At 45.9% G+C, this 27,198-nt stretch overlaps 1 protein-coding gene across 14 annotated transcripts in view; it reads right to left on the bottom strand.

Annotated features, from left to right (window-relative positions):
• The window catches only part of ANKRD26 (ankyrin repeat domain containing 26), an 829,339-nt gene that overhangs the window by 524,573 nt on the left and 277,568 nt on the right, over window positions 1-27,198 (bottom strand). For 4 of the 14 annotated variants that reach the window (XM_069228894.1, XM_069228888.1, XM_069228891.1 and 1 more), the window contains 2 exons: window positions 8,680-9,735; window positions 7,053-7,300 (listed from right to left, as the gene is read on the bottom strand). In XM_069228894.1, the coding sequence (XP_069084995.1) occupies window positions 7,053-7,300; window positions 8,680-9,735 (1,304 nt within the window). The remainder of the gene's footprint in view (window positions 1-7,052; window positions 7,301-8,679; window positions 9,736-27,198) is intronic. The other 10 variants (XM_069228896.1, XM_069228890.1, XM_069228895.1 and 7 more) reach the window with 3 other exon arrangements.

Here is a 27,198-nt window from a genome sequence, read left to right as displayed (position 1 = left end):
GACTGCTGTCTGTGCGTGTGGTTTTAAGTGTAAATATAGGGTACTGTCTTCCAAGTGGATAGGCATGTAGGAGTCAGTTTATATAAGTGTCTGAGGAAGGTAAAAGTAGTTTTATCACTTTATTTTGTTAAAAAAAAGGTTTGCAGAGTACTGCAGTACTACGTAGAAAGTACCACGATAAGTACAGAAATCTTAAAAAAATATAAGAGAAACAAAATTAAAACTACACTATACTACACTATATTTCCCCTTCAATTCCAAAACTCAGACTAAATGTGGTCTAAACAATATTTCACCCTTACGAGTGCACTTAGTCTGCTTTCCGCATTTTGAGGGGAAATATAGTGTAGTAGTGCTTTTTTAAAGTCTGTGCATATTTATTTTTTTCAAATTTATTTTCGTACCAGGGTACTTTCTATGTTGCTATGTAATACAACGGTACTCCTCAAACTTTATTAAATATTTAATGTAACAAGCATTGGCAAAGCCAAAAAATCTCAGAAATGGACGACCTATTGTCTTTGGCAATCGGGTGGAAGTGGTGAGCAGGAGGGCGTGTCGAGGTGGTGAACGGGAAGGTGGATGGGGTTGTGAACGGGAAGGCGGATGGGGTGGTGAACGGGAAGGCGGATGGGGTGGTGAACGGGAGGGTAGATGGGGATGAACAAGGAAGGATGGGGGTGAACGGGAGGGCGGATGGGGGGTTGAACAGATGGGTGGTTGCACGGGAGGGCGGATGGGGGAGTGAACGGGAAGGCGGATGGGGGGGTGAACGGGAAGGCGGATGGGGGGTGAACGGGAGGGCAGATGGGGAGTGAACGGGATGGTGGGTGGGAGTTAGTGAACGGGAGGGCAGATGGGTGTACAGAACAGGGTGGTTGGATGTGTGAGAAACCCTGTGGCCCACACCCATCGCTGCTGCCGTGCTGAGAATGGAGCGCAGATGGGGTAAAGGGGCTTGGCAATGAGATCGCACCTGTATTTGGGCCCCAGAGATAGTCGCAACTGCAGGAGTAAGTGATCTCGGGTCATCCGGGGCCACCGCTCATTCAAAGCAAACTTACCTACAAAGGCTATCACTGTGCTCTACAAACTTTATACGCTGTAATAATTATCGGTGCCTAGGTGCTGGTCCAATTGGCTTACATTTTGATATTTATGGATGGGTTGTGAAGAGATTCATGCAGATTCCATGAGCCTTTATACAGACAATATTAGTAGGATGAGTGCACAGGCAGCTACTTTTTATCTCTCAACTGAATGCGAACAATCAATAAATATAAATTATTGTCTTATCACCTTATGTAACAGCAGGGCTTTTAGCTGTTGCTATGGTAATCCGGAAGACAGCACAGAAGACGGGATTCTGCAAACATCTAAGCACGCTTTGTGAGTGACTGCCGTGCTTACACTGCGCAGGCACTGCCTATATCCCTGTTTGTAGATGGAGCTGCGATAACCTCGGAGTTCAAATGGAACTCAAACGCAGGGCTATACCTGAGGAGAAGCAGGGACTTTGTGTCCATCATCTGTGTGAGCGATTCTTGTGACCAGCCCGAGTGCCCGGCTCTGTCTGGCAGCTGACAGGGATACTGTGGAATGTTTCAGAGAAATTCCTAGCTTTACTGCGGCTTAGTTGGGCTTTCAGAATATTTTTTTTTTAACTTAACTTAACAATCGAGAAATGTGGCCCCACAAACGTCTAGCTGCTGAAAACTAGACTGACAAAATTCTTGGATATGGTGCATGATTTCATAAATATCTTGTTTCATATAAATGTGGAATGTTGTACGTGATGGTAGCATGCCCTGAGGTGATCCATGGGCTTTATAAGTTCCTAACTTATTCATCTATTTAATGAGAAATAGTGAAAACTGGCACAAGAAATGGGCAGGAGACAGTGACAAAGAAGAGTAATATTTATATGAATTTAACAGGGTTGAGTCTCAGCGCAGGTTCAACAACCCGTGTTTCCCGGCAAATAACTTAACCTTGCTGTGCATACAAAAATTAGCATGTCTGTTTGCAGGAATGTGAGTCGCCTGCACCCTTAATGTTGTCAGGCACAGACAAGAAATTCTTCAGCACCCCCTGTGTACTTCGTCACAGCAAGTGAACACCCTCTGTGATCAGAAGCGGACCAATACACAATTACTGAGAACGGTGCTCGTAAAAACAAGCGCGCTCCTGAAAAGCACTCTTTAAGTGGGATATTATTAGCCACTGAGAACGGTGTGCATAAAAACAGGAGCGTTTGTGAAAAGCTCTCTTAAAGTGGTATATTGTTAGCCACTGAGAACAGTGTGGGCAAAAACAGGAGCGCTCAAGAAAAATGCTCTTCAAGAAATGAAAAAGCTGTCCCGAAAAAATGCAATAAAATGGCTGTTGCATAGGTTTAGAAGTAGTTGGTCGGTGCTCTTGGGAATGCCCAAACCCTGCAGGACCCATGGCCTATGCATGGCAAGGACAAATGGGGAAAACGCATAATGGAGTGACAAGGGAGCCAGCCAATGGCAAGCCTATGGGCGGGCTGAAGCCCACGATATAGATACAGCACATTTCGGTTCGAGAAAGAGCATGCGCACCCTCTAGAGCAGAGACCTAATAAAAGTACTATTTACCTACCTCAACACACTTAAAGTGACTCATCGTTACCTAGCTACCCATAAAACAGTAGTTAGAACACTATATTTAGAGTTAAAACTCAGAACACAGCCAAAGTGTGGTAAAACAGCATGGCTGCATTTTACTTTTGTAATGGCAGTAATTACCCAATCGTATACTGCCTTGTCATCAGCATGCACCATGGCATACTGTAAAAGTACTGCAGTATACCACACACAATATATCACTACATTTTGTGTCTTTCAACTTTAAAACTACTTTACCAAATTACATCCACTAACAAAAAGGATCCTTTCTATACTTTAAGTCATATTCTAATTTTTCCAGAAACCCACTGGCCATTTAGCCAGTATTTCTGTCCAAAAAACTCTATGGAAAATGAATTGGTGCAAAACTAATTTTGAGACCCTACTTTTATTCCTTTATTCTTTGCACCACCTTAACGAATACCTGCAAAACTTTCCATTACTCGCCAATGTAGGAAAAAGATTATGTCGGCAGAGGTTTGTGGAAATTTAACACATCCTGGCAAAGTTATTAGCTGGGGAAAAAAAAATAATCAAAAAGAAATCAGAGTAATTCCTATCTCTGGGAATGCTAACTATAAAGTGACTATCCTACCACCACTCTGAGCTGTCACCCCTAGCTTGCAACAGTTAGGACCTACTTTCTCTAGAAAAAGCATTTTTTGACTTGCCTATATCTTTGGTGCTGGTTAATGAATGTTCACAAAAAATTTCAAAAATTCCAACGCTCACTTCAGCTGCTGTCTGGAAAGTTTTGGGGTGATCAGTCAAGCGGTGGCCGAGAAAAAAGGGGGTGAGGTCCCAAAAAGTGCTAATCGACTAAAGCCCAAACTGCTGGATGGAATCACACCAAATTTGGCAGAAAGCTAGGTCTTGGTCCAGAAAGAGCCCTTTTTGTTATTTGGTGTAAATCCGTTCAATAGTTTTTGAAATGTTAAAGAAAAAACACATTTGGATATATAGGGACTCAGAGGATCCGTGAACCCTCTCGATCTCAAGGAGAGATCTGATTGGCTGCCACCACTTCATCAAGGAAGTGTTGGCAGCCATCTTGGGACTCTGCTTCAACCAAACCCCTGAAAAAAGGATAAAAGATTTTTTTTTAAAGAAAAGGTGCTGGAGTCACAGAGGGAAACCCAGGGCAAAAATTTACTTTTTAAAAAACATATATTTTTGCAAAAAAAACAACAACAAAAAAAAACAAAAAAACAAGTGCAGTCTCCTAGACTTGTTTCAATAAAGCTTCCAGGTGCGGCAGGTCCCGGGGGCATGTGAAAAATAAAGGAGTGGGGCACTAATGGGCCCCACCCCTCAGAGGGCATTTTTACGCTGGGCCCGTCCGTGCCCCAGGAACCGCCTTCGAATTGTTACAGCTGTGTTTACTGTCCGTGCTGCTGTATCTGCAGAGTCTAGGGCAGACCGTATTTGGTTTTTTGATATGGCCTGTCCCTCTTCAACCACTTGTTGGGCACGTTTTTGGTGTTCCTTGGGCAAATGCTGGATGATGTCTTGCATTTCGTCCCAGCGCGCCCTGTCGTAGCGTGCAAGTAGGGCTTGTGAGGTTGCAATTCGCCATTGATTGGCTGCTTGCGATGCCACTCTTTTCCCCGCTGCATCGAATTTTCGACTCTCTTTATCAGGGGGTGGGGCATCCCCTGATGATTGTGAATTCGCCCTTTTCCTTTCAGCCCCCACAACCACTGAGTCCGGAGGGAGCTGGTGAGTAATAAACACTGGGTCTGACGGGGGCGGTTTATATTTATTTTCAACCCTTGGCGTGATGGCCCTCCCTTTTACAGGCTCTTGGAAGACCTGTTGTGCGTGTTTGAGCATGCCCGGTAGCATTGGTAAAGTTTGGTAGGATGCGTGAGTGGATGCCAGAGCGTTGAACAGGAAGTCATCCTCCACTGGTTCCGAGTGCATTGTTACGTTGTGGAATGTAGCTGCCCTGGCTAGTACTTGCGTATATGCTGTACTGTCCTCTGGTGGTGAAGGCTTTGTTGGATAACACTCTGGGCTGTTGTCCGATATAGGTGGGTCGTATAGATCCCAGGGATCCACATCATCTTGAGTCATCCCAGTATGTGTGGGTGACTGCGCCATCGGTGTACCCACTGGTGACAAGTGTGGTGATTGCAGTGGGGATGGTTGTGGTGAGAACTGTGGTGGTGGTGACTTGTCTCTAACCACTTTGGCTTTCAGTTGCATCTCAGTCTCTTGAAAAGCTAGTTTTCTTTTCGATTTGAGTGGAGGGATGGTTTGTATCTTCCCTGTGTTTGGGCATGCTCTTCTAAATCCAGATCTTGCTCAAATCTGTGCCTTTATTTGAGCTGCATAGAAAGCCCTTGCTCCTCAGTGTAGGAAGAGCGTTTCGGCTCCGAAGCCGTTTTTTTCGGTACCGAAATTCCCAACGAAATTGTCTTTTTCGGTTCCGATGAGCTCTTTCGAGGCTTGCCCGACTCGATAACTCGATGGCAACTTTTTTCGGTGCAGGATTCTCGACCGGAGTCTGAAGTCTTCGGCAAATCTTTGGCCTTTTTCGGTGCCGATGTTATTTGGTCACCTTCTTTTCTGTGGGTTGAGCCATGGCCTGCTGGCAGTGGCGTCCCCGTGGCCTTGAGTTTTTTGGTGTGACCCTGGGTGTGGGACGGGGCAGGTGTACTCACTGTTTGCCGCGCCGTCGAGGGTCGATCACCGTCGGATTTATGGATGGAAATTCTCTCTTCCTCCTCGACGTTGAGATGTTGTTTCGGCTTTGACGCCATTTTTAGTCGTCTTGCGCGTCGATCCCTTAAGGTATTCTTGGATCGAAACGCTCGGCAAGCTTCACAAGAATCCTCTCTGTGTTTGGGCAACAAACACAGGTTACAGACCCGGTGCTGGTCTGTACAGTATAAGGATACTTGGCGTGACACTTAGGACAGAAACGGAAGGGGGCCCGGTCCATTAGTCTGGGACGACGGATGTGGTAAGGCGGACCAGGCCTTGATAAAGAGCGGAAGCCCCAAAGGGCCGCCAAAGCGATTTTGATGTCGGTGCCGATACGCTAAACTAAACCGAACGAAAACAATACCGACACATTTTTGATTCTTTTCTAACTTTCCCGATTCGAAATACGGAGCGAAGAGTAACACGTCCGAACCCGATGGCGGAAAGAAAACAATCTAAGATGGAGTCGACGCCCATGCGCAATGGAGCCGAAAGGGAGGAGTCACTCCGTCCCGTGACTCGAAACGTCTTAGAAGAAAAACAACTTGTAACACTCCGAGCCCAACACTAGATGGCAGGAACAGTGCACAGCATGTGTATCTGCAGCTACACATGCCATCGAACATATATATATATATATATATATATATATATATATATATATATATATATGTAAAACGTTTGATTTTACTGTGGATTGATGCCTCGGCTTTCTGTTGTAATTAATATTGGGATGCTTCGGTCTCTACTGAGGCCACCCTGGAGGGGCTGTGGCCCCGTATGGAGTAATTTTGGAGAAGGATTGTTTAGTGAGGGGGTCTGACCCGCTCTCCTTCGTGCACATTACAGCACTTATCCAGGATTTGGTGTCATGAAGGTGAGAAGGGGATGGGACAGAGGTATTCTATCTCTCTCCTAGCTTTCCACAGACGCCGGCGTGAACCTTTATTTTGGGAGCAGCAGGTGCATGGCACAGCCCGTGAACATGGAATGCATACTCTATAACATGCTTGGAACTGTGATGCCTTTTACGTTATTTGAGCAATATAAAGATTAAGTACTGTAGAGCGAAATAACGAACACTAAGGTGCATTATGGGATTTGTATTTTAGATTATCGAACCACGTGCTGATGATTGAAAAACACTGTGAGAATGTACATCTGTTTCAAATTACCTGTGATCAAGGCATTAGCCGAAATGCATCAGGATTGAGAACTCACGATTTCTGCTGCTCTGAAGTGGAAATAGAACGCTTGATTTTACTGTGGATTGGTGCCTCTGCTTTCTGTTGTAATATATATATATATATCCTTCCTATACTTTCCCTGTGCTTATAGTTTTCCAAGCAAATCCTAGGGAAAAATACTTTACTATAAAAATATACATATCTATTGCAACAGTGGTTCTTAACCTGTGGTCCAGGGACCTCTTGGAGTTTGCAAAGCCTACTCAGGAGGGGCTGTGACTGTTTGGATAATCAAATAATAACAGATTAATAAAGTGTTTGTATATAATAAAGACAAATTTAGATTTTAAAAAGATTAAGTAAATGTGTAGGAATTTGCAACTGTAAGGCCCCCATTTTCCAATAATGATTCAGTGAGGGGACCCCTAGATTCAGTAATGATTATGTCGGAGGCCCACACATGTCAAAAGGTTAAAAACACTATTACACCATTTTAGCAACTTACCTTTTAAAAAGATTGTGTGCAGGTTTAGATTTTTCTTTTGTTTGAACGCTGTTTGTTGACTGTGAAGTTACAACAACATTTTCTGATAAACAATTTGTTTTTGCAGGGTGGGCTTGTTTCAGTTGTTTGGTTTTATCACTTGGAGTTATATTTTGTACAACACTGTTGTCACTTTCCCGTACCACTTGTTTTTTTTCCTTTTCTTCAGATTTGCGACTGTTCAAACCCTTTAATTTTTCTTCTTCCACCTACAGTCAGAGAAAACATAGTTGATCACTAATACAGTTGAAATAATTATATTATGTTACAGGATGGGCACATCTACTCCAAACCTTCTCTTTACCATAACAGGTTTACCAACCAAAAGATTATAATTAAATTTGAATTAAAATTAACATTAAAACCGTTCATTTTTTATTTTTTTTAAATGTGTCATTTGCTGAAAACAATTAAAATACAAAAGTCAAAATAATTATCCCCCCCAAAAAATTTTTTTAAAAGAAAAGCATTAAAACATGTCAAAGATAGGGTGGAATGTTAAAAGAGAATTGACAGGAAAAAAACATAAATGAAAGAGTGCATAGGGCCTGATTCTAACTTTGGAGGACGGTGTTAATCCGTCCCAAAAGTGGCGGATATACCACCTACCGTATTACGAGTTCCATAGGATATAATGGACTCGTAATACGGTCGGTGGTATATCCGCCACTTTTGGGACGGTTTAACACCGTCCTCCAAAGTTAGAATCAGGCCCATAATGTTTAAGTTGTTTTGTCATCCCAAAATAAAACATCTGAAGTTAAATCATAATGTAAAAGGCTCTTTAGTTAGAGGTGTAATGTGGAATCTCCTGACAACAATGGTTGTCGTGCTCTAGCTTAAATGGCACTCACAGACCATGTAGAGGTGTCTGTCCCTCACTGCTATACAGCATTAATTAATATGAGCATGGCTGTTATGTTTTCTGGAGGAATTTATGCCCCTCTCTCTATCGCTCTGCACCTCAAAGCTCACCATGGTCCACTGCTGATAGAAAGGATCTGGGGAAGATAAGCTCTGAATAAAGGTTGTGCCAGGCTGTCTTTAATGATCCATAGAGTTTCAAACTACAGGGCTCTACTACAGATATTGTGCAAAATGTCACTGTATGGGACAAGACAAAGCCTCTCTAGTAATGAACATCTTTAATCTGCTGGTAGATGAGACTGTTAAGAGAGTGCTTGGAATTCTCAAAGTGTAGAATGCTGATAGATGACGAGTCATACAGAAAATAGATAATGCAAGGAAAAGGACAGCTTTCAGATTTAGATAAACATAATGATTAGAATCGCACAGAGTTGAGCAGACAAAATGGAATACTAGAATTTTGATGTACAAAGAGTAATGAAGACATCCTGGAGACACAGATGAATGACAGGTACTAAAACTAAAGGTTTTCTGTTGTGCCTTCTAAAAAGAGATTAGATGAAAGAGGAGGTTCCTTACTTCTACTATTCCTTACTATTAATACTGAAAAATGTTTTTGCTGCCTGTCAGCACAACAGAGCTATTTTAATGGCTGGTGAAATGATCAAAATGGTTGATATGTAAGACGAAAGTCATGGAAAAGAAGTAGGTAAGAGTCTACCTCTTTTTGGAGTTGTGCTTTCTCTTTTTCCAAGTTCAGGAATACTGCTTGTAGCATTCCTACCTCGTTCTTAAACCTCTGTACATCTTGTTCCAATCCTTCGTCCAGTAACTTGGAAGTTACTTTATCAGGCGAACTCTGTGATGTTCCTAGGTTTTCAAACCGAGGTCGATACTTGAGTTTGTCCTTATTGCTGTTGGTAAGGACTTGACTCTTCTGCTTCCCGATGTCTTCTGATGTCGGCATTTCATTTATATTCTTTGGGGCGACCCATAACTGGGTCTGCAATTTGGAGGAAACATACCCTTTGACTTCAGCATTGGTAGGTTTTTGGTGTAAATCATCTTCCTGAAGACTATGAATTTGTGAATTTTCCATACTCTTGCCTGAGTAAGAGTCTCTAACTGTAATGGTCATCAAGGATTCTTGTAGCATAGGATTTCTGTTTACCTTTTGTACAGGGCTGTTTGAGTTTACTTGTTTTTGTGAAATATCTGTGCACTTTAAAGGATTCAAAAGGTGCTCAACAGTTGGTAGGTTGACATATGAAGAGGACTTAAAATTTGACAGGTCAGTGTCCTTTAGCTTGCTTTTATATGATTCCCTCAACAGATTGTCCTGTGAAGTAGGGATGCTTTGATAAGCGATGGGATGAAATTCTGCACTGGTCAGGTCAGCAGCTTCACAATCATCTTCTGCGCAGCTCACATCACTTGTCATTTTAGATTCCTTGACAGAGATTTGTATAGGGCTTTTCAAGGAAGGCATAGCATTTGGGGAATCAATAATTTCACCAAATTTCTGCTTCAGTTCAGCAGCGACAGTCTTGAAATGAGATTTGACTTCTTTTTTCTCCTGATCAACCCATAATTTTTCATATCGTTCCTCCCAGGGAGAACCTAAATCAGATGATGACCTGTCTTTTTCAGATTCAGGACTCAGTTCTCTAGCTTCAAGATGTGCTTCCAACATTATGTGAGAAACATCATTCTGAGCTTCATTTTCACTTGATGTTTTTTCTGTGAACTTGAGCAATCTTAATGCACGGGTATTCTTCTTTAAACATATGCAAATAAAGAAAAACAGCTATAAAAATTTGAACACAATCTTTACTCATGCATATGATTAGTTCACTTCTTGTAGAGCCACAGTATTTTGAATGATGGTTACATCCCTCCACATAAAGAGCAATCAGAACACTCCTACCAGCTGAGGCAAACCCCAAATTCATAGTGCAGATAAGAAAAATAAAGTTATCTTTTGGTAACTGTCTTACATCTAGCATGCAGGCTTTAGATATTCTTAACCCGCCAGTATTTCACCACTTCCTGGCGGGATGGGAATCAGCCTTTATTGCTGCTTAACCACAGTGCTGTATTACTGATTTTATATATATATATATGTACAAAGATGTATCATACATGGTTCTGTCCCCATGCCCCCTTGTAGGTGTGAAAATCATCAGTTTCCTTGTTTACAAAATAGAACAAATCACCTGGCAATGGTATCCTAAGATGCTTTTGGCCACTATCATTTGCCCCAGGAAACTAACAGTAGCTCTGCAGCGTGGAGATCTTTTGTTCTGTTGGGGAAAGGGGAGCAGAAGGGTGGAGGGTTAGGCAGGGGGGGTGCCCGATACCTAGGCTCTTACACATGTTTTCAGCCCAAGAAACATGCGGGGGTAGGACAAACACTAGAAAGAGTGTGTAATTCAGGTAAAATTCTAGCAGTACCATGAGCATGATGGCGAGAAGGCATCATCTTTCAGGACAAAGTGTATGACTTGGCGGAGCACAGGTTCTGTAGCTCATTGATAAGCCTAAATGATGGCAATGAAAAACCCTTCTCCTGATCTGTTTTTGTAGGCACAATAAACTGACAAGTATGTCTGACAGGGTTTTTCACCTTGGTGAATAACGCAGTTGTCTGGAAAAGGCTGATGCATTCTTCACTTAAAAGGTCAGAGGGTTGATACTTCTTGACAAGTGCCCGATGACAAAGCCTCTTCTACTTCCTGCTGTACCCCGTCCTAATGGACAGCCTAATACCAATTGCCAGCGCATCCTAGTTTTTAAAAGTAGGTGATAGATGCCTATCTCCTCAGGAATCAAATGCTCAAGTGAAGCAAGGGTATGGAGGAATGTCCTGAGGAGACCAATGTGCTCCCTTTTGAGAGAATATCCATGAGATGACTGACTGAGCAATCCACTTTATTTTCTGTAACATCCTTCAAAGGAGTAGGTGGAAAGACATACGTGAACCTTTTGACCCAATTCACTATCCCCCCGGGACGCATGACCGTACACCATCAAAGAAACAAACTGTTAACACCTGATGCTCTTGCCACAAAGGATTCACATGTTGGGTGGACGCATTCCTCAAAGATAGTGTTAAGAACACAACAGTCCTACTTGTAAGAGGAATGAAGATTAATGCTAGATTGTCTGCCTTCTGTTTGTGAATGCCAGTAGTACGAGAAAGGTGCCTTAATGTGTACTGATTTATGGCCCACTGCCACAGATTGATTGTAAGTCAAATCAAATGAGGCCAATGTGCTACATTATTTCCTTATTTAATATGGAATAATGCTGCTGGCACTGTACTACCCCAAAAGTGACTAGGGGGAGCAGCATATAAGAAACACCACTGATGATGTCAGTTTCTTGCACAATTTTTTCCAAGCTCTCAGTGTTGTGTGTCGATTCCTAAAAGAATACTTTTTTTTAGGAATTAAAAAGAGGCCAATCTACAGAATGGGGAGGCAGTAATGAATCTGCAGTTAAACAGAGCATCACCAGAAAAATCAAGTTAACTACCTTCGGTAACACTTTTTCCGGTGGATACAGTATCTACCCTGTGGATTCCTCACCTTTTGAATACTCCCAATGCGCCAGAATTCAACGGAAATCTTTTCTTTCTAGCTCTCCACATCGACAAGGACGTCACAATAGTACGGCTCCACATGCAACTCAGTATGATGTCATCGGAGCCAAAGGAAGCCCTCGCCTCGCCTCTGACGTCTTTTTCACCTACTTGTTTTTACCATGCCGAGGCGAACGGGTGAATACCAAAATCACAAGCATAACATGCGAACTCAATGCAAGAATATATATATATTTATCTACATGCCAGCTTAACATACAGGTTAAAGATGCCGCACTCACAGAATTCTGTGATTAATCTTAATTCTAGACGTTTAGAATCCAAATTTATTATCAAATTAAAAACAAAGATGCCATATGGGATTAATTACGATGAGGAGCTGTATTGTCATTTATGATTTGTGATTGTATAATAGAATAAGAAGATATTACTGTCTCTGTATTAACCTAAAATAATCTGCAATAAATTTGATGTTGGTTAAAATAGGGATAATTATCCCTTTGATGAATTAAGGCACACATAGGTTGTGCCTTTGATTAAATAACAATTGGAAACGCGTAAGAAGTTACGGTTATGACAGTAGAATATTATTATTAAGAATATGCATAAACATAGTGGGAACTATAGAAGTTATGATCTTGTTTTTGGTTGTATTGCAATATTATATGGCTGTATTTATATGTTGGGTGCACATACATTTTTCACGTGTTTATTTTGTTATACTAGCAACACTGTTGGATATTTTTTATGTTATGGGTGGTTTAATTCAGTATAACACATGTTACATAAAACTACATATACCAGAATGCCACATAAAGGCATGGCTCAGTGGAAGAGTAAAAATAGTACATGGATTGGATTATTGCTTACCGTGATCAAGACCGGGAAGGTCGAAACGCGTTGGTGTTATTTGGTGGGGGTTTTTCTTGTTGAATAAAAGAAGATTAATCACAGAATTCTGTGAGTGTGGCATCTTTAACCTGTATGTTAAGCTGGCATGAAGATTTATTGGGAATAGGTCCTTTCCCTGATGCTGGCACCGACGCTAACAGCGCGCCTTTTCTTTGGACCTGCTGGAGTGTTATATATATCTATCTATCTATGTAGAAAATGTCACTTACCCAGTGTACATCTGTTTGTGGCATGTTGCGCTGCAGATTCACATGCTGTGCATTGTTTCTGCCATCCAGTGTTGGGCTGGGAGTGTTACAAGTTGTTTTTCTTCGAAGAAGTCTTTTCGAGTCACGGGACCGAGTGACTCCTCCCTTTCGACTCCATCTTAGATTGTTTTTCCCGCATAGGGTGAGGTAGGAGTGGTAGAATGAGGATACTAAAGATGTCCATGCAATTGAATAGATATGTATGTACATAGTTTGTGTTAAAGGGATGTTTATTTACATATTTACAATTTTAATGAAACTTAAACGGCTACAGGCTCCCGGGGAGGAGGGAGGGCACATGTGAATCTGCAGCGCAACATGCCATGAACAGATGTACACTGGGTAAGTGACATTTTCCGTTCAATGGCATGTGTAGCTGCAGATACACATGATGTGCATAGACTACAAAGCAGTAATCCTTCCCTAAGCGGTGCTCAGCCTGTAGGAGTTGAAGTCGTTTGCAATAATCTTCTTAGTACAGCCTGTCCTACTGTGGCTTGTTGTGTTTCTAACACATCTACACAGTAATGTTTGGTAAACGTATTAGGTGTAGACCAAGTGGCTGCTTTACAAATCTCTGTCATTGGTATGTTCCCTAGAAAAGCCATTGTTGCTCCTTTCTTTCTAGTGGAGTGAGCCATTGGTGTAATGGGTAACTCTCTTTTAGCTTTAAGGTAACAGGTCTGTACGCATTTGACTAGCCATCTGGCTATGTCGTATTTGGATATAGGGTTACCAGCATGGGGTTTTTGGAAAGCAACAAACAATTGCTTAGTTTTTCGAAATGATTTTGTTCTTTCTATGTAATACATTAGTGCTCTCTTTATGTCTAATATATGCAGTGCTCTTTCTGCTACTGAGTCTGGCTGTGGGAAGAAGACTGGGAGCTCTACAGTTTGGTTTAGATGAAACGGTGAAATTACTTTTGGTAGAAATGTGGGATTTGTGCGGAGAACCACTTTATGTTTGTTTACTTGTATAAATGGTTCCTCGATAGTGAACGCCTGTATTTCGTTAACTCTTCGTAGTGAAGTGATGGCTATTAGAAATGCTACCTTCCAAGTCAAGAATTAGATTTGGCAAGAATGCATGGGTTCAAAAGGTGGGCCCATGAGTTGTCTAAGTACAATATTAAGATTCCACGAGGGTACTGGTGGGGTTCTTGGAGGTATGATCCTTTTTAGTCCTTCCATAAAGGATTTAATAACTGGGATCCTAAAAAGTGATTTTGTATGTTTAATCTGCAGGTAAGCAGACATTGCAGTGAGATGAATTTTGATGGAAATAAAAGCGAGATTTGCTTTTTGTAGGTGTACTAAGTAGCTCACAATGTTTTGTATGGAGGTATCTAACGGTGTGATTTGGTTTGCTTGGCAGTAGAAAACAAATCTTCTCCATTTATTAGCATAACAATGCCTTGTTGTCCGTTTTCTTGCCTGTTTAATGACTTCCGTACACTCATTTGAAAGGTTTAGATAGCCAAATTCTAAGACTTCAGGAGCCAGATTGGTAGGTTGAGCAATGGTGGATTGGGGTGTCTGATCTGTTGTTTGTGTTGTGTTACCAGATCTGGTCTGTTTGGGAGTCTGATGTGAGGTACTACTGAGAAGTCCAACAGTGTGGTGTACCACGGTTGGTGAGCCCACGTTGGTGCTATGAGCATTAGTTTGAGTTTGTTTTGAATCAGTTTGTTGACTAGGAAAGGAATGAGTAGGAGAGGGGGAAAAGCGTAAGCAAATATCCCAGACCAATTGATATATAGAGCACTGCCCTTGGACTGAGGGTGTGGGTACCTGGATGCAAAGTTTTGGCATTTTGCGTTTTGTTTTGTTGCGAACAGATCTATGTCTGGTGTCCCCCAGCGGTAGAAGTAATTCTGTAGAATCTGGGGATGTATTTCCCACTCGTGAGTCTGCTGGTGATCTCGACTGAGATTGTCAGCTAACTGATTGTGAATGCCTGGTATATATTGCGCTATCAGGCGAATGTTGTTGTGAATTGCCCAATGCCAAATCTTTTGTGCTAGGAGGCATAGTTGTGACAAGTGTCCCCCCCCCCGTTTGTTTAGATAGTACATTGTTGTCATATTGTCTGTTTTGACAAGAATGTGTTTGTGGACTAGAAGGGGTTGAAAAGCTTTTAGTGCTAGGGAGACCGCTAGTAGTTCTAGGTGATTTATGTGTATTTGTTTTTGTTGATTGTCCCATTGTCCTTGTATGTTGTTATTGTTGAGGTATGCTCCCCACCCAATCATGGAAGCATCTGTTGTGATAATGGCGTGAGGCACTGGGTCTTGAAATGGGCGCCCTTCGTTTAAATTTACAGGGTTCCACCATTGAAGCGAAAAGTGTGTTTGGCGGTTGTAAGGAAATGCCTCCTTGGCATGGTTACCCCCTCACGTTTGCTTTGCTGATGCCAAGTTATGATTTGAAAGTGTGCTAAGGCCTGCTAACCAGGCCCCAGCACCAGTGTTCTTTCCCTAAACTGTACCTTTGTCTCCACAATTGGCACAACCCTGGCACCCAGGTAAGTCCCTTGTAACTGGTACCCCTGGTACCAATGGCCCTGATGCCAGGGAAGGTCTCCAAGGGCTGCAGCATGTCTTATGCCACCCTATGAACCCCTCACTCAGCACAGACACACTGCTTGCCAGCTTGTGTTTGCTGGTGGGGAGAAAAATGACTAAGTCGACATGGCACTCCCCTCAGGGTGCCATGCCAACCTCACACTGCCTCTGGCATAGATAAGTCACCCCTCTAGCAGGCCTTACAGCCCTAAGGCAGGGTGCACTATACCACAGGTGAGGGCATAGGTGCATGAGCACTATGCCCCTACAGTGTCTAAGCAAAACCTTAGACATTGTAAGTGCAGGGTAGCCATAAGAGTATATGGTCTGGGAGTCTGTCATACACGAACTCCACAGCACCATAATGGCTACACTTAAAACTGGGAAGTTTAGTATCAAACTTCTCAACACAATAAATGCACACTGATGACAGTGTACATTTTATTGTGAAATACACCCCAGAGGGCATCTTAGAGATGCCCCCTGAAAACATACCCGACTTCCAGTGTGGGCTGACTAGTTCTGCCAGCCTGCCACACACCAGACATGTTGCTGGCCACATGGGGAGAGTGCCTTTGTCACTCTGTGGCCAGGAACAAAGCCTGTACTGGGTGGAGGTGCTTCTCACCTCCCCCTGCAGGAACTGTAACACCTGGCGGTAAGCCTCAAAGGCTCACCCCCTTTGTTACAGCGCCCCAGGGCATTCCAGCTAGTGGAGATGCCCGCCCCCTCCGGCCACGGCCCCACTTTTGGCGGCAAGGCCGGAGGAGATAATGAGAAAAAACAAGGCGGAGTCACTGGCCAGTCAGGACAACCCCTAAGGTGTCCTGAGCTGAGGTGACTCTGACTTTTAGGAATCCTCAATCTTGCAGATGGAGGATTCCCCCAATAGGATTAGGGATGTGCCCCCCTCCCCTCAGGGAGGAGGCACAAAGATGGTGTGTAGTCACCCTCAGGGCTAGTAGCCATTGGCTACTAACCCCCCAGACCTAAACACACCCCTAAATTGAGTATTAAGGGGCCCCCAGAACCAAGCAAGATAGATTCCTGCAACCTGAAGACGAAGAAGGACTGCTGACCTGAAAGCCATGCAGAGAAGACGGAGACACCAACTGCTTTGGCCCCAGCCCTACCGGCCTGTCTCCCCACTTCGAGAAAAACTGCAACAGCGATGCGTTCCCCGGGGTCCAGCGACCTCTGAAGCCTCAGAGAACTACCCTGCATCTAAAAGGACCAAGAACTCCCGAGGACAGCGGCTCTGCTCCAAAGAAGAAACAACTTTGCAACAAAGAAACAAACTTTAAAGGACTGCACGTTTCCTGCCGGAAGCGTGAGATTTTCTACTCTGCACCCGACGCCCCCGGCTCGACCTGCGGAGAACCAACACTACAGGGAGGACTCCGCAGCGACTACGACCCTGTGAGTAGCCAGAGTTGACCCTCCCGAACCCGCCCAGCGATGCCTGAAAAGGGAATCCAGAGGCTCCCCCTGACCGCGACTGCCTGCTTCAAAGAACCCAAAGCCTGGTAAAGACACTGCACCCGCAGCCCATCCGACCGACCCCCAGGTGGCCCTCTCCCTTGCCCAGGTGTTGGCTACCCCGAGGAGCTCCTCCCATTGAAACCTATTGCGAACCCGACGCCTGTTTGTACTCTGCACCCGGACGCCCCGTGCCGCTGAGGGTGTACTTTTTGTGCTGATTTGTGTCCCCCCTCGGTGCCCTACAAAACCCCCCTGGTCTGCCCTCCAAAGTCGGGGGTACTTACCTGCTGGCAGACTGGAACTGGGCACCCCCTTCTCCATTGAAGCCTATGCATTTTGGGCACCACTTTGAACTCTGCACCTGACCGGCCCTGAGCTGCTGGTGTGGTAACTTTGGGGTTGCCCTGAACCCCCAACGGTGGGCTACCTTGGAACCAACTTTGAACCCTGTAGGTGGTTTACTTACCTGGAAAACTAACAAATACTTACCTCCCCAAGGAACTGTTGAAATTTGCACTGTGTCTAGTTTTAAAATAGCTTATTGCCATTTTTGCCAAAACTGTACATGCTATTTTGCTGATTCAAAGTTCCTTTGATACCTAAGTGAAGTAACTCTCATTTGAAGTATTGATTGTAAATCTTGAACCTGTGGTTCTTTAAGAAAATATATTTTTCTATACAAAAACCTATTGGTCTGGAATTGTCTTTGAGTGTGTGTTCCTCATTTATTGCCTGTGGGTATGTACAACAAATGCTTAACACTACCCTCTGATATGCCTACTGCTCAACCACACTACCACAAAATAGAGCATTAGAATTATCTCTTTTTGCCACTATCTTACCTCTAAGGGGAACCCTTGGACTCTCTGCATGCTTACTTTGAAATAGTGCATACAGAGCCAACTTCTTACAGCGGTCTATCAACACTAGATCCTGAAGTTGACCCTGTGCTTGCGTCCATTGTTTTGCTAGGCACTGTTGTAAGGGTCGCATGTGTAGCCGTGCGTTTGGGACAATAGCAATTCATGAGGACATCATGCCTAGTAGTTTCATGACAAATCTGACTGTGTACTGGTGATTTGGTTGTATGTTTGACACCCTAGTTTGAAACGATTGAACTCTCTGTGGGCTTGGAGTGGCAACTGCTCTTTTTATTTTGAGTGTTGCTCTCAATTATTGTTGTAGTTGGGATGGTTGTAAGTGAGATTTTTGGTAATTTATAGAAAAAACTAGTTTGTGTAGGGTATCTATTACATACTGCGTGTGATTTTGACACTGGTGTTGAGTGTTGGCTTTTATTAGCCAATCGTCGAGATATGGGAGTACGTGCATGTGATGTCTCCTTATATGAGCTGCTACTACAGCGAGGCATTTTGTAAATACTCTGGGCGCTGTTGTTATCCCGAAGGGCAGTACCTTGAATTGGTAATGTTTGCCCTGTATGACAAATCTGAGGTATTTCCTGTGAGATGGATGGATGGGTATATGGAAATACGCATCTTTTAGATCCAGTGTTGCCATGTATTCTCCATGTTTTAGTAAGGGAACTACATCTTGTAGTGTGACCATGTGGAAATGTTCTGATTTGATGAAGAGGTTTAATGTCCTGAGATCAAAAATTGGTCTTAGTGTTTTGTCTTTTTTGGGAATAAGGAAATATAGGGAGTAAACCCCTGTTCCTTTTTGGTGGTGAGGAACTAGTTCTATGGCTTCTTTTGTTAATAGTGCTTGTACCTCTATATGTAGCAGATCTAGATGTTGTGCCGACAGTTTGTGCGCTCTTGGGGGAACATCTGGAGGGAAATGTGTGAACTCTATGCAGTAACAATGTTGGATAATTGATAGAACCCTTGTGTCTGTGGTTATGTCTGACCAATGTTTGTGGAAGTGTGTTAGTCTTCCCTCTACTGGTGATGTGTGTTGGGGAAGTATGACATTGAAGTTACTGTTTGTTACCGGGGATCTGCTTGGTAGGCTGAAACTTTCCCCTTGATCTTGGGAACTGTCCCCTGAATGAACCACAAACCCCCCCTCTCTGGTATTGGGACTGGTAGGTGGGTTTTGCTTGAGAGGTGGATGCCTCTGAGGGTTGTTGTCTAAAACCTCCCCTAAATTGTGGCTTTCTAAATGTCCCCATATACTGGGAAAAGTAGAGCGTGCCCTTGGCTTTGGCCGTGTCAGTGTCCTTCTTCATCTTTTCGATGGCGGTGTCCACCTCCGGCCCAAAAGAATAAGTTACTTACCTTCGGTAACGCTTTTTCTGGTGGATACAGTAACTACCTGTGGATTCCTCACCTAAAGAATTCTCCCCTCGCGCCAGCCATCGACGGAAATTTCTTCTAGCTCTGCACGTCGACGTCACAATGGCCCGACTCCACGCGACGCCACATGACGTCATCCAGGCAATAAGAAGCCCTCGCCGACGTGCAGACATCAGTTACCACCATTTTTTACGTGCCATTGAGGCGAACAGGTTAAACCTAAAGAGTACACATTCACCCAGAATAGATGAAAATAAAACATTTAATATAAAACTCAATATAAATCAGTTATGAACGCTCATTTCGAGATAGAAACAAATAAATATATATATATATATATGTATAATTCCAGTGCAAAATGTCCTTTTCACTATCTAAATTACGAAGGAAAATTATATACAATGAATATGACAAAATGCATAAAACAGCTATATACATATATATACACAAGACCAAGGATGCGCACCCAAAGAGATCCTGGTTTGACCAATCAGGCAACGGGGAGGTGGGTGGGACCGTGAGGAATCCACAGGTAGTTACTGTATCCACCAGAAAAAGCGTTACCGAAGGTAAGTAACTTATTCTTCTGATGGATACACCTACCTGTGGATTCCTCACCTAAAGAATAGAGTGCCCAAGCAGTATAACCTCCGGTGGCAGGTGCCCAAATGGTCAAACCAAGAAATCTTGCAGCACCGAGCGACCAAAATGGCCATCCCTCCTAACCTCAGAGTCCTAACAGTAATGCTTGGCAAAAGTATGGAGGGACGCCCAAGTTGCTGCCCTGCAGATGTCAGCAACAGGAACACCTCTAGCCAAAGCTGATGAAGCTGCTTTGGCTCTGGTTGAATGGGCACGAAGCCCCACAGGTGGATCCCTCTCCGCTAAAGAATAGCAAATCTTAATAAATAGAATGACCCACCTGGATAGCGTTCTCTTGTGGACCGCTCTACCTTTCCTCTTCCCCACGTATCCAACGAAGAGCTGTTCATCCTGTCTGAACTCTTTCGTCCTGGCGACGTAGAAGCTCAGAGCTCTTCGTCGATCCAGCCGGTGGAGCCTCTCTTCCTCCTTGGATGGGTGAGGTGGAGGGTAAAAGGAAGAGAGAGTAATTGACTGCCCCAGGTGAAAGGGTGAAACAACCTTCGGTAGGAAAGCCGCCTTGTTCCTCAACACCACTTTGTCCTTAAAGAAAGAAAGGTATGGGGTTTCCACAGTGAGAGCCTGAAGCTTGCTAACCCTTCTGGCAGATGTTATGGCCACCATGAAAACAGTTTTGAATACTATGAACCGTAAAGAACAAGAATGCATAAGTTCAAAAGAGGTCCCCATAACAAAAGTTAAGACTAAGTTAAGGTCCCACTGAGGCATAACGAATGGCGTGGGTGGATACCTATTAGTGAGTCCCTTTAGAAACTTTAAAACAATTGGTGATTTAAAGAAGGATGGTTGATCAGGAAGGCACAAAAAAGCAGATAGTGCAGACAGATAACCCTTAACAGTGGCAATTGCAAAACCTTTCTGTGCTAGATAGAGCCCAAATGACAAAATGTCAGATAAACCAGCTCTTAAAGGATCTAAACTATTCTCTCCGCACCAGCTTGTAAACTTAGCCCAACAATTTGCATAGATTGACTTGGTGGAGTGTCGCCTGGCCGATAAAATAACTTCCACCACATCTGGAGGGAGAGAAAAGGAACTCAGATTGCCCCGTTCAATCTCCAGGCATGAAGATGCAGGCTCTGGAGGTGGGGGTGTAGAATCTGCCCCTGCGACTGCGAGAGGAGGTCCACCCTGCAAGGGAGACGGAGCGGAGGGCACTGAGAGAGTTGGAGTAGGTCTGAATACCACACCCTTCTCGGCCAATCCGGAGCTATTAGGATGACTTGGGCTCGGCCTTGGCGGATCTTCCTGAGAACTCGAGGAATCAAGGGTATGGGGGAAACGCCTAAAGTAACTGACCCTTCCAGGTCATCTGAAACGCGTCCCCCAAAGCTCCTTGCACCGGATACTGGAGGCTGCAAAATAGCGGGCACTGCGCATTCTCTTGAGTGGCAAACAGATCTATTTGCGGATATCCCCACATCCTGAAGATATCCAGAACTAGATCTGGATGAAGACGCCACTCGTGATCGACCGAGCTGCGTCGACTGAGAATGTCTGCACGCACATTGAGGACTCCGGCCAAGTGATGTGCAATCAAGCAGATCTTGTGGTCTTAAGCCAGGACCAGAGACGAAGAGCTTCTCTGCAGAGAAGATAGGACCCCACTCCTCCCTGTTTGTTTATATACCACATCGCGGTCGTGTTGTCCATTAGAACTTGGACTGACCGGCTGCGAATGGAATGGAGGAGGGCCTTGAGTGCCAGACGTACTGCCCGCAACTCTAACAGATTGATATGTAACTTCTGTTCCCCTGGACACCAAAGGCCTTTGATCTCCAGGTCCCCCAGATGAGCTCCCCACCCTAGAGTGGAAGCATCCGTAACCACCAAGGCCACTGGAGGAGGCAGCGAGAATGGCCTTCCTTGAGACAGGTTGTCGACTGCTGCCCACCATCGAAGATCCTCCGCAGTGTCTCTGGAGATCTTTATCGAATCTTCGAGATCCCCTTTGTGTTGAAACCACTGCCTGCGGACGCACCACTGGAGAGCCCTCATGTGCCAGCATGCAAGAGTGACCAACACTATGCAAAAAGCAAACAGACCAAGCAGACGAAGGACCTTGAGGACTGAAACTACCGCTCCATTTAGAAACATTGGAATCAGTGCCTGGATGTCCTGAATCCGCTGGGGCGGAGGAAAGGCTCGATTCAATGTCGTGTCCAATACTGCCCCTATGAACAGGAGGCGTTGAGAGGGCTCCAGGTGAGATTTGGGTACATTGACTGAAAAACCCAGGTCATACAACAATTGAGTCGTCGACTGGAGATGGCACCGCACGAGCTCCGGAGTCTTGGCCTTGAACAACCAATCGTCCAGATAGGGAAACACAGCTATCCCCCTTCTTCTGAGCTCTGCCGCTACCACCGCCATCACCTTTGTGAAGACTCGAGGTGCTGAAGTAAGACCAAACGGGAGGACCGCAAACTGATAATGTTGCGATCCCACAACAAACCGGAGATACTTCCTGTGCGATTTGAGGATCGGAATATGGAAATACGCGTCCTGCAAATCGACCGACACCATCCAGTCTCCTTCGTTCAACGCCAAAAGAACCTGTGAGAGGGTCAGCATTTTGAACTTTTCCTGTTTGAGGAACCAATTCAAAATCCTCAAGTCCAAAATCGGTCTCAGCCGACCATCCTTTTTGGGAATCAGGAAGTATTTTGAATAACACCCCTGACCCCTCCCTTGCTCGGGAACCAACTCTATTGCACCTTTTTCTAATATGGATAATACCTCCTGCTGTAATAGGAGAAGATGGTCTTCCGAACAGAAGGATAGGCGGGGAGGGAAGGTAGGAGGGAATTCCCGAAAGGCAAGAGCGTACCCCTTCTTCACAAAGTCGATGACCCAGGAGTCCGATGTTATGACCTCCCACATTGGAAGAAAACAGGCAAGTCTCCCCCCTACCGGAGACGAATGAACAGGGAGTGGAGGAGGACTATGGCTGCTTTCCTTGCTGCACCCCTCCCGAGGAAGAGGAAGAGGCAGAGTGCTGCAAGGTGGCTCATCTCGTACGTACTCTGCCCCTGCCCCTGAAGGATCTGTAAGGCAGGGTAGAAGCAGATTGTTGTGGTCCTTGCAATCTTCCCCGAAAGGAACCACGGCCAAATACCTTAAATCTCCAAAAGCCTCTAAAGGAGGATGAGGCCGACGACTGGAGTCCCAAAGACCTAGCAGTCGCTCTGCTTTCTTTAAAATGTTCCATGGCAGAGTCAGCCTTTGTGCCAAAGAGCTTCTCTCCATCAAATGGAAGATCAAGAAGTGTGGTCTGTACGTCCGACGAGAAGCCAGATGACCGTAGCCAAGACTGCCGTCTAGAGACTATGGTCGTGCCCATAGCCCTAGCCACCGAGTCCGAAGTATCCAATCCAGACTGGATCACTTGCGTCGCAGCCGCCTGAGCATCCCCTAACAGCTGCAACATCTCCTGGGACAAATTAGGGTGGCCCTTCGCCTCTTCCAAAAGGGCATGGATGTAACGCCCCAGTATGCATGTTGCATTGGAAGATTTTAGGGCCATACTGCAAGATGAAAAGGTCTTTTTCGCAGTATAGACCATCTTTTTTGACTCCCTGTCCGCAGGGGTCCCAGAAAATGAGCCAGGAGAGGATCTGGATGAACATGAGGCTTGCACCACTAGACTCTCCGGAGTTGGTTGTCTGGAAAGAAACACCAGATCCCCAGGTGCCGTCCTGTACTGCCGAGCCACCGCTCTGTTGACCGTAGTGGTGGACACAGGTTTCAGCCAGATATCCTTAATGGGGTCCAGCAGAGCCTCATTGAATGGCAGAAGAGGCTCAGCAGAAGCAGACGCCGGATGCAGAACCTCTGTTAATAAATTTCTCTTGACCTCCGCGGTAGGAAGGGGAAGCTCCAAAAAGTCTGCAACCTTACGAATGACTGCGCGGAAAGAGGCAGCTTCCTCCGTGACCTCTCCAGGGGAAGCCAGATCCCATTCCGGGATAGTGTCTAGGCCACTAGCTGAATCCAGTCCTTGGAAGTCAACAAAGGGCTCTATAACTTCTCCTTCCTCCAGGTGTTGCCTCGCGTACTCTTCTTCCTCCAAGAGACGAAGAGCCAGACGTCTTGACTTAAGTCTTGACTCCAAGCCTGGAGTCGACAAGGCGTCGGCTGACGCCGAAGATCTTCGTCGGTGCCGAACATCGGATCCGTCTGAAGCCGGAGGCTCCGGCTCCAAAGGTTTCTTAGACATCGATCGGATCCGAGGCGAATCCGACAGCGCCGTAACAGGTGTAGCCATCCTGGGCGATGTCATAGGCATCGGTGCCCCTTCAGGTGCAGCAGATAAAAACGGGGTGAACGGCGCAGACCTGTAAGACGCCGGAAAACCCAAATCACAGGCCAGAGGGCCAGACGGACCCGCATGACTTTCACCCGGCACCATGGAAGTAAAGATGTTATACATTGCGTTTAAAAACGCTGCAGGATCCGATCCCGGAGTCGGGAAAGCCGGGTACTGCTGCTGCTGCACCGGCAAAGCTGCCGAAGAGGGTCCAGGTAACTCCTGGCCAGCAGAACCTTCAGGCCTCTGGGGAGGCTCAACCTCAAAGACCGACCCGGGTGACGTCGGGGTCGTCAGAGGCGGAGGGGTGACGGTCGGGCTTATCTCCCACGTCGGCCGACGCCGAGCCGACGGAGAAGCCGATCTAGATCTGGACCGTCCCTTGCTCGATCGGCGCCGAGATCCATTACGGCACCGAGAGTCACTATGATGGTGACGAGACCTCGAGGATCTCGACGAAGACCCCCTCCTATGACGCCTCGCCTTCTTCTTCTTGGACCGGGCCAAGAACAATTTCGCCTCCCTCTCCTTAAGTGCCTTAGGATTCATGCGTTGACACGAACCGCATGCCTCGACCTCATGGTCGGAACTAAGGCACCAGAGGCAGTTTTCGTGGGGGTCGGTAACCGACATCCGACCCCCGCACTGGCTACAAGGTTTAAAGCCGGATTTTCTAGGCTGCGACATCGTAACCGCCGCTGGAAACATTAGCTCCCTGTGAGCCTCGAAGAATTAACCGTTACTCAGGCACGGAAAAAAGGGAACTGACGTCTGCACGTCGACGAGGGCTTCTTATTGCCTGGATGACGTCATGTGGCGTCGCGTGGAGTCGGGCGATTGTGACGTCATCGTCGACGTGCATAGCTAGAAGAAATTTCCGTCGAGGGCTGGCGCGAGGGGAGAATTCTTTAGGTGAGGAATCCACAGGTAGGTGTATCCATCAGAAAGTTGCTGTTTGTTAAACGGCATGTTTAACACTGCCTGCTGTATTTCAGGTTTGAATCCTGAACTTTCGTAGCCAAGCATGTCTCCTGATTGTGACTGCCGTGCTTACAGTTCTTGCGGTGGTGTCAGTGGAGTCCAGTGAGTAACGGATCTGGTTGTTGGAGATGGCTTGTCCTTCCTCAACCACCTGTTGAGCCCGTTTCTGATATTCCTTAGGTAGATGCTGAATGATATCATTCATTTCATCCCAGTGGGCTCGGCCGTAACGGGCGAGGAGGGACTGTGAATTCGCGATACGCCATTGGTTGGCAGCTTGCGATGCCACTCTCTTCCCCGGTGCGTCAAACTTGCGGCTTTCTTTATCAGGAGGTGGTGCATCCCCTGATGATTGCAAGTTTGCATGTTTCCTTGCGGCCCCCACCACTACAGAGTCCGGAGGGAGCTGCTGTGTAATTAACACAGGGTCCGACGGGGGTGGTTTGTATTTTGTTTCCACCCGTGGTGTGATTCTTCCTTTGACCAGCTTTTGAAAGACTTGTTGTGCGTGCTTAAGCATGCCTGGTAGCATAGGCAGGCTTTGGTATGACGCACGCGTGGACACCAGGGTATTGAAAAGAAAGTCATCCTCCAATGGTTCCGAGTGCATAGTGACATTATGGAATGTCGCAGTCCTGGCCAGGACTTGTGTATAGGAGGTGCTATCCTCTGGAGGAGATGGCTTTGAGGGGTAGCACTCAGGGCTATTGTCTGAAACCGGGGGTTGTAGAGGTCCCAGGGATCTACATCGTCCTGTGTTTGCACAGTATGTGTGGGTGACTGTGCAGTTGGCGTGCCAAATGGCGACCCTGTTCTTTGTGGCGAATGTGGTGGCGATATTTCTGGTGAGAAATGTTGAGTTGGTGACTTCTCTTTAGCCACTTTTGCTCTTGATCAGTTTCAGTCTCTGCCTGTGTATGAAAAGCCAGTTTAGTCTTAAATTTGAGGGGAGGGATAGTTTTTCCAGTATCCTTCTGGATGAAGGGTGAAATACACCCAGAGGGCATCATAGAGATGCCCCCTGAAAACATACCCGACTTCCAGTGTGGGCTAACTAGTTTTACCAGCCTGCCACACACCAGACATGTTGCTGGCCACATGGGGAGAGTGCCTTTGTCACTCTGTGGCCAGGAACAAAGCCTGTACTGGGTGGAGGTGCGTCTCACCCCCCCCTGCAGGAACTGTAACACCTTGCGGTGGGCCTCAAAGGCTCACCCCCTTTGTTAGAGCGCCACAGGGCATCCCAGCTAGTGGAGATGCCCGCCCCTCCGGCCACTGCCCCCACTTTTGGTGGCAAGGACGAAGGAGATAATGAGAAAAACAAGGAGTCGTCACTGGCCAGACAGGACAACCCATAAGGTGTCCTGAGCTGAGGTGACACTGACTTTTAGAAATCCTCCATCTTGCAGATGGAGGATTCCCCCAATAGGATTAGGGATGTGACCCCCTCCCCACCAGAAGGAGGCACAAAGAGGGTGTAGCCACCCTCAGGGCTAGTAGCCATTGGCTACTATCCTCCCAGACCTAAACACACCCCTAAATTGAGTATTTAGGGGCTCCCAGAACCGAGGAAGATAGATTCCTGCAACCTGAAGATGAAGAAGGACCGCTGACCTGAAGCCCTGCAGAGAAGACGGAGACACCAACTGCTTTGGCCCCAGCCCTACCGGCCTGTCTCCCCACTTCAAGAAAAACTGCAACAGCAACGCGTCCCCCAGATTCCATCAACGTCTGAAGCCTCAGAGGACTACCCTGCATCTAAAAGGACCAAGAAACTCCAGAGGACAGTGGCCCTGTTCCACAAAGACTGCAACTTTGCAACAAAGAAGCAACTTTTAAAGACCACACGTTCCCGCTGGAAGCGTGAGACTTTCCACTCTGCACCCGACGCCCCCGGCTCGACCTGCGGAAAACTAACTCTACAGGGAGGCCTCCCAGGCGACTGCGAGCCCATGAGTAGCCAGAGTTGACCCCCCTGATGCCCCACAGCGACGCCTGCAGAGGGAATCCAGAGGCTCCCACTGACCGCGACTACCTGCTTCAAAGAACCTGACGCCTGGGAAACACACTGCACCCGCAGCCCCCAGGACCTGAAGGATCCGAACTCCAGTGCAGGAGCGACCCCCAGGCGGCCCTCCTCCTAGCCCAGGTGGTGGCTACCCCGAGGAGCCCCCCCCCCCCTCTGCCTGCATTGCTGAAGAGAACCCTGGGTCT

This window comes from Pleurodeles waltl, chromosome 4_1 (genome assembly GCF_031143425.1).
Source record: "Pleurodeles waltl isolate 20211129_DDA chromosome 4_1, aPleWal1.hap1.20221129, whole genome shotgun sequence".
Classification (NCBI taxonomy): domain Eukaryota; kingdom Metazoa; phylum Chordata; class Amphibia; order Caudata; family Salamandridae; genus Pleurodeles; species Pleurodeles waltl.
Note: the sequence above shows the minus strand (reverse complement) of the source record. Positions and strands in the feature narration are given on the sequence as shown.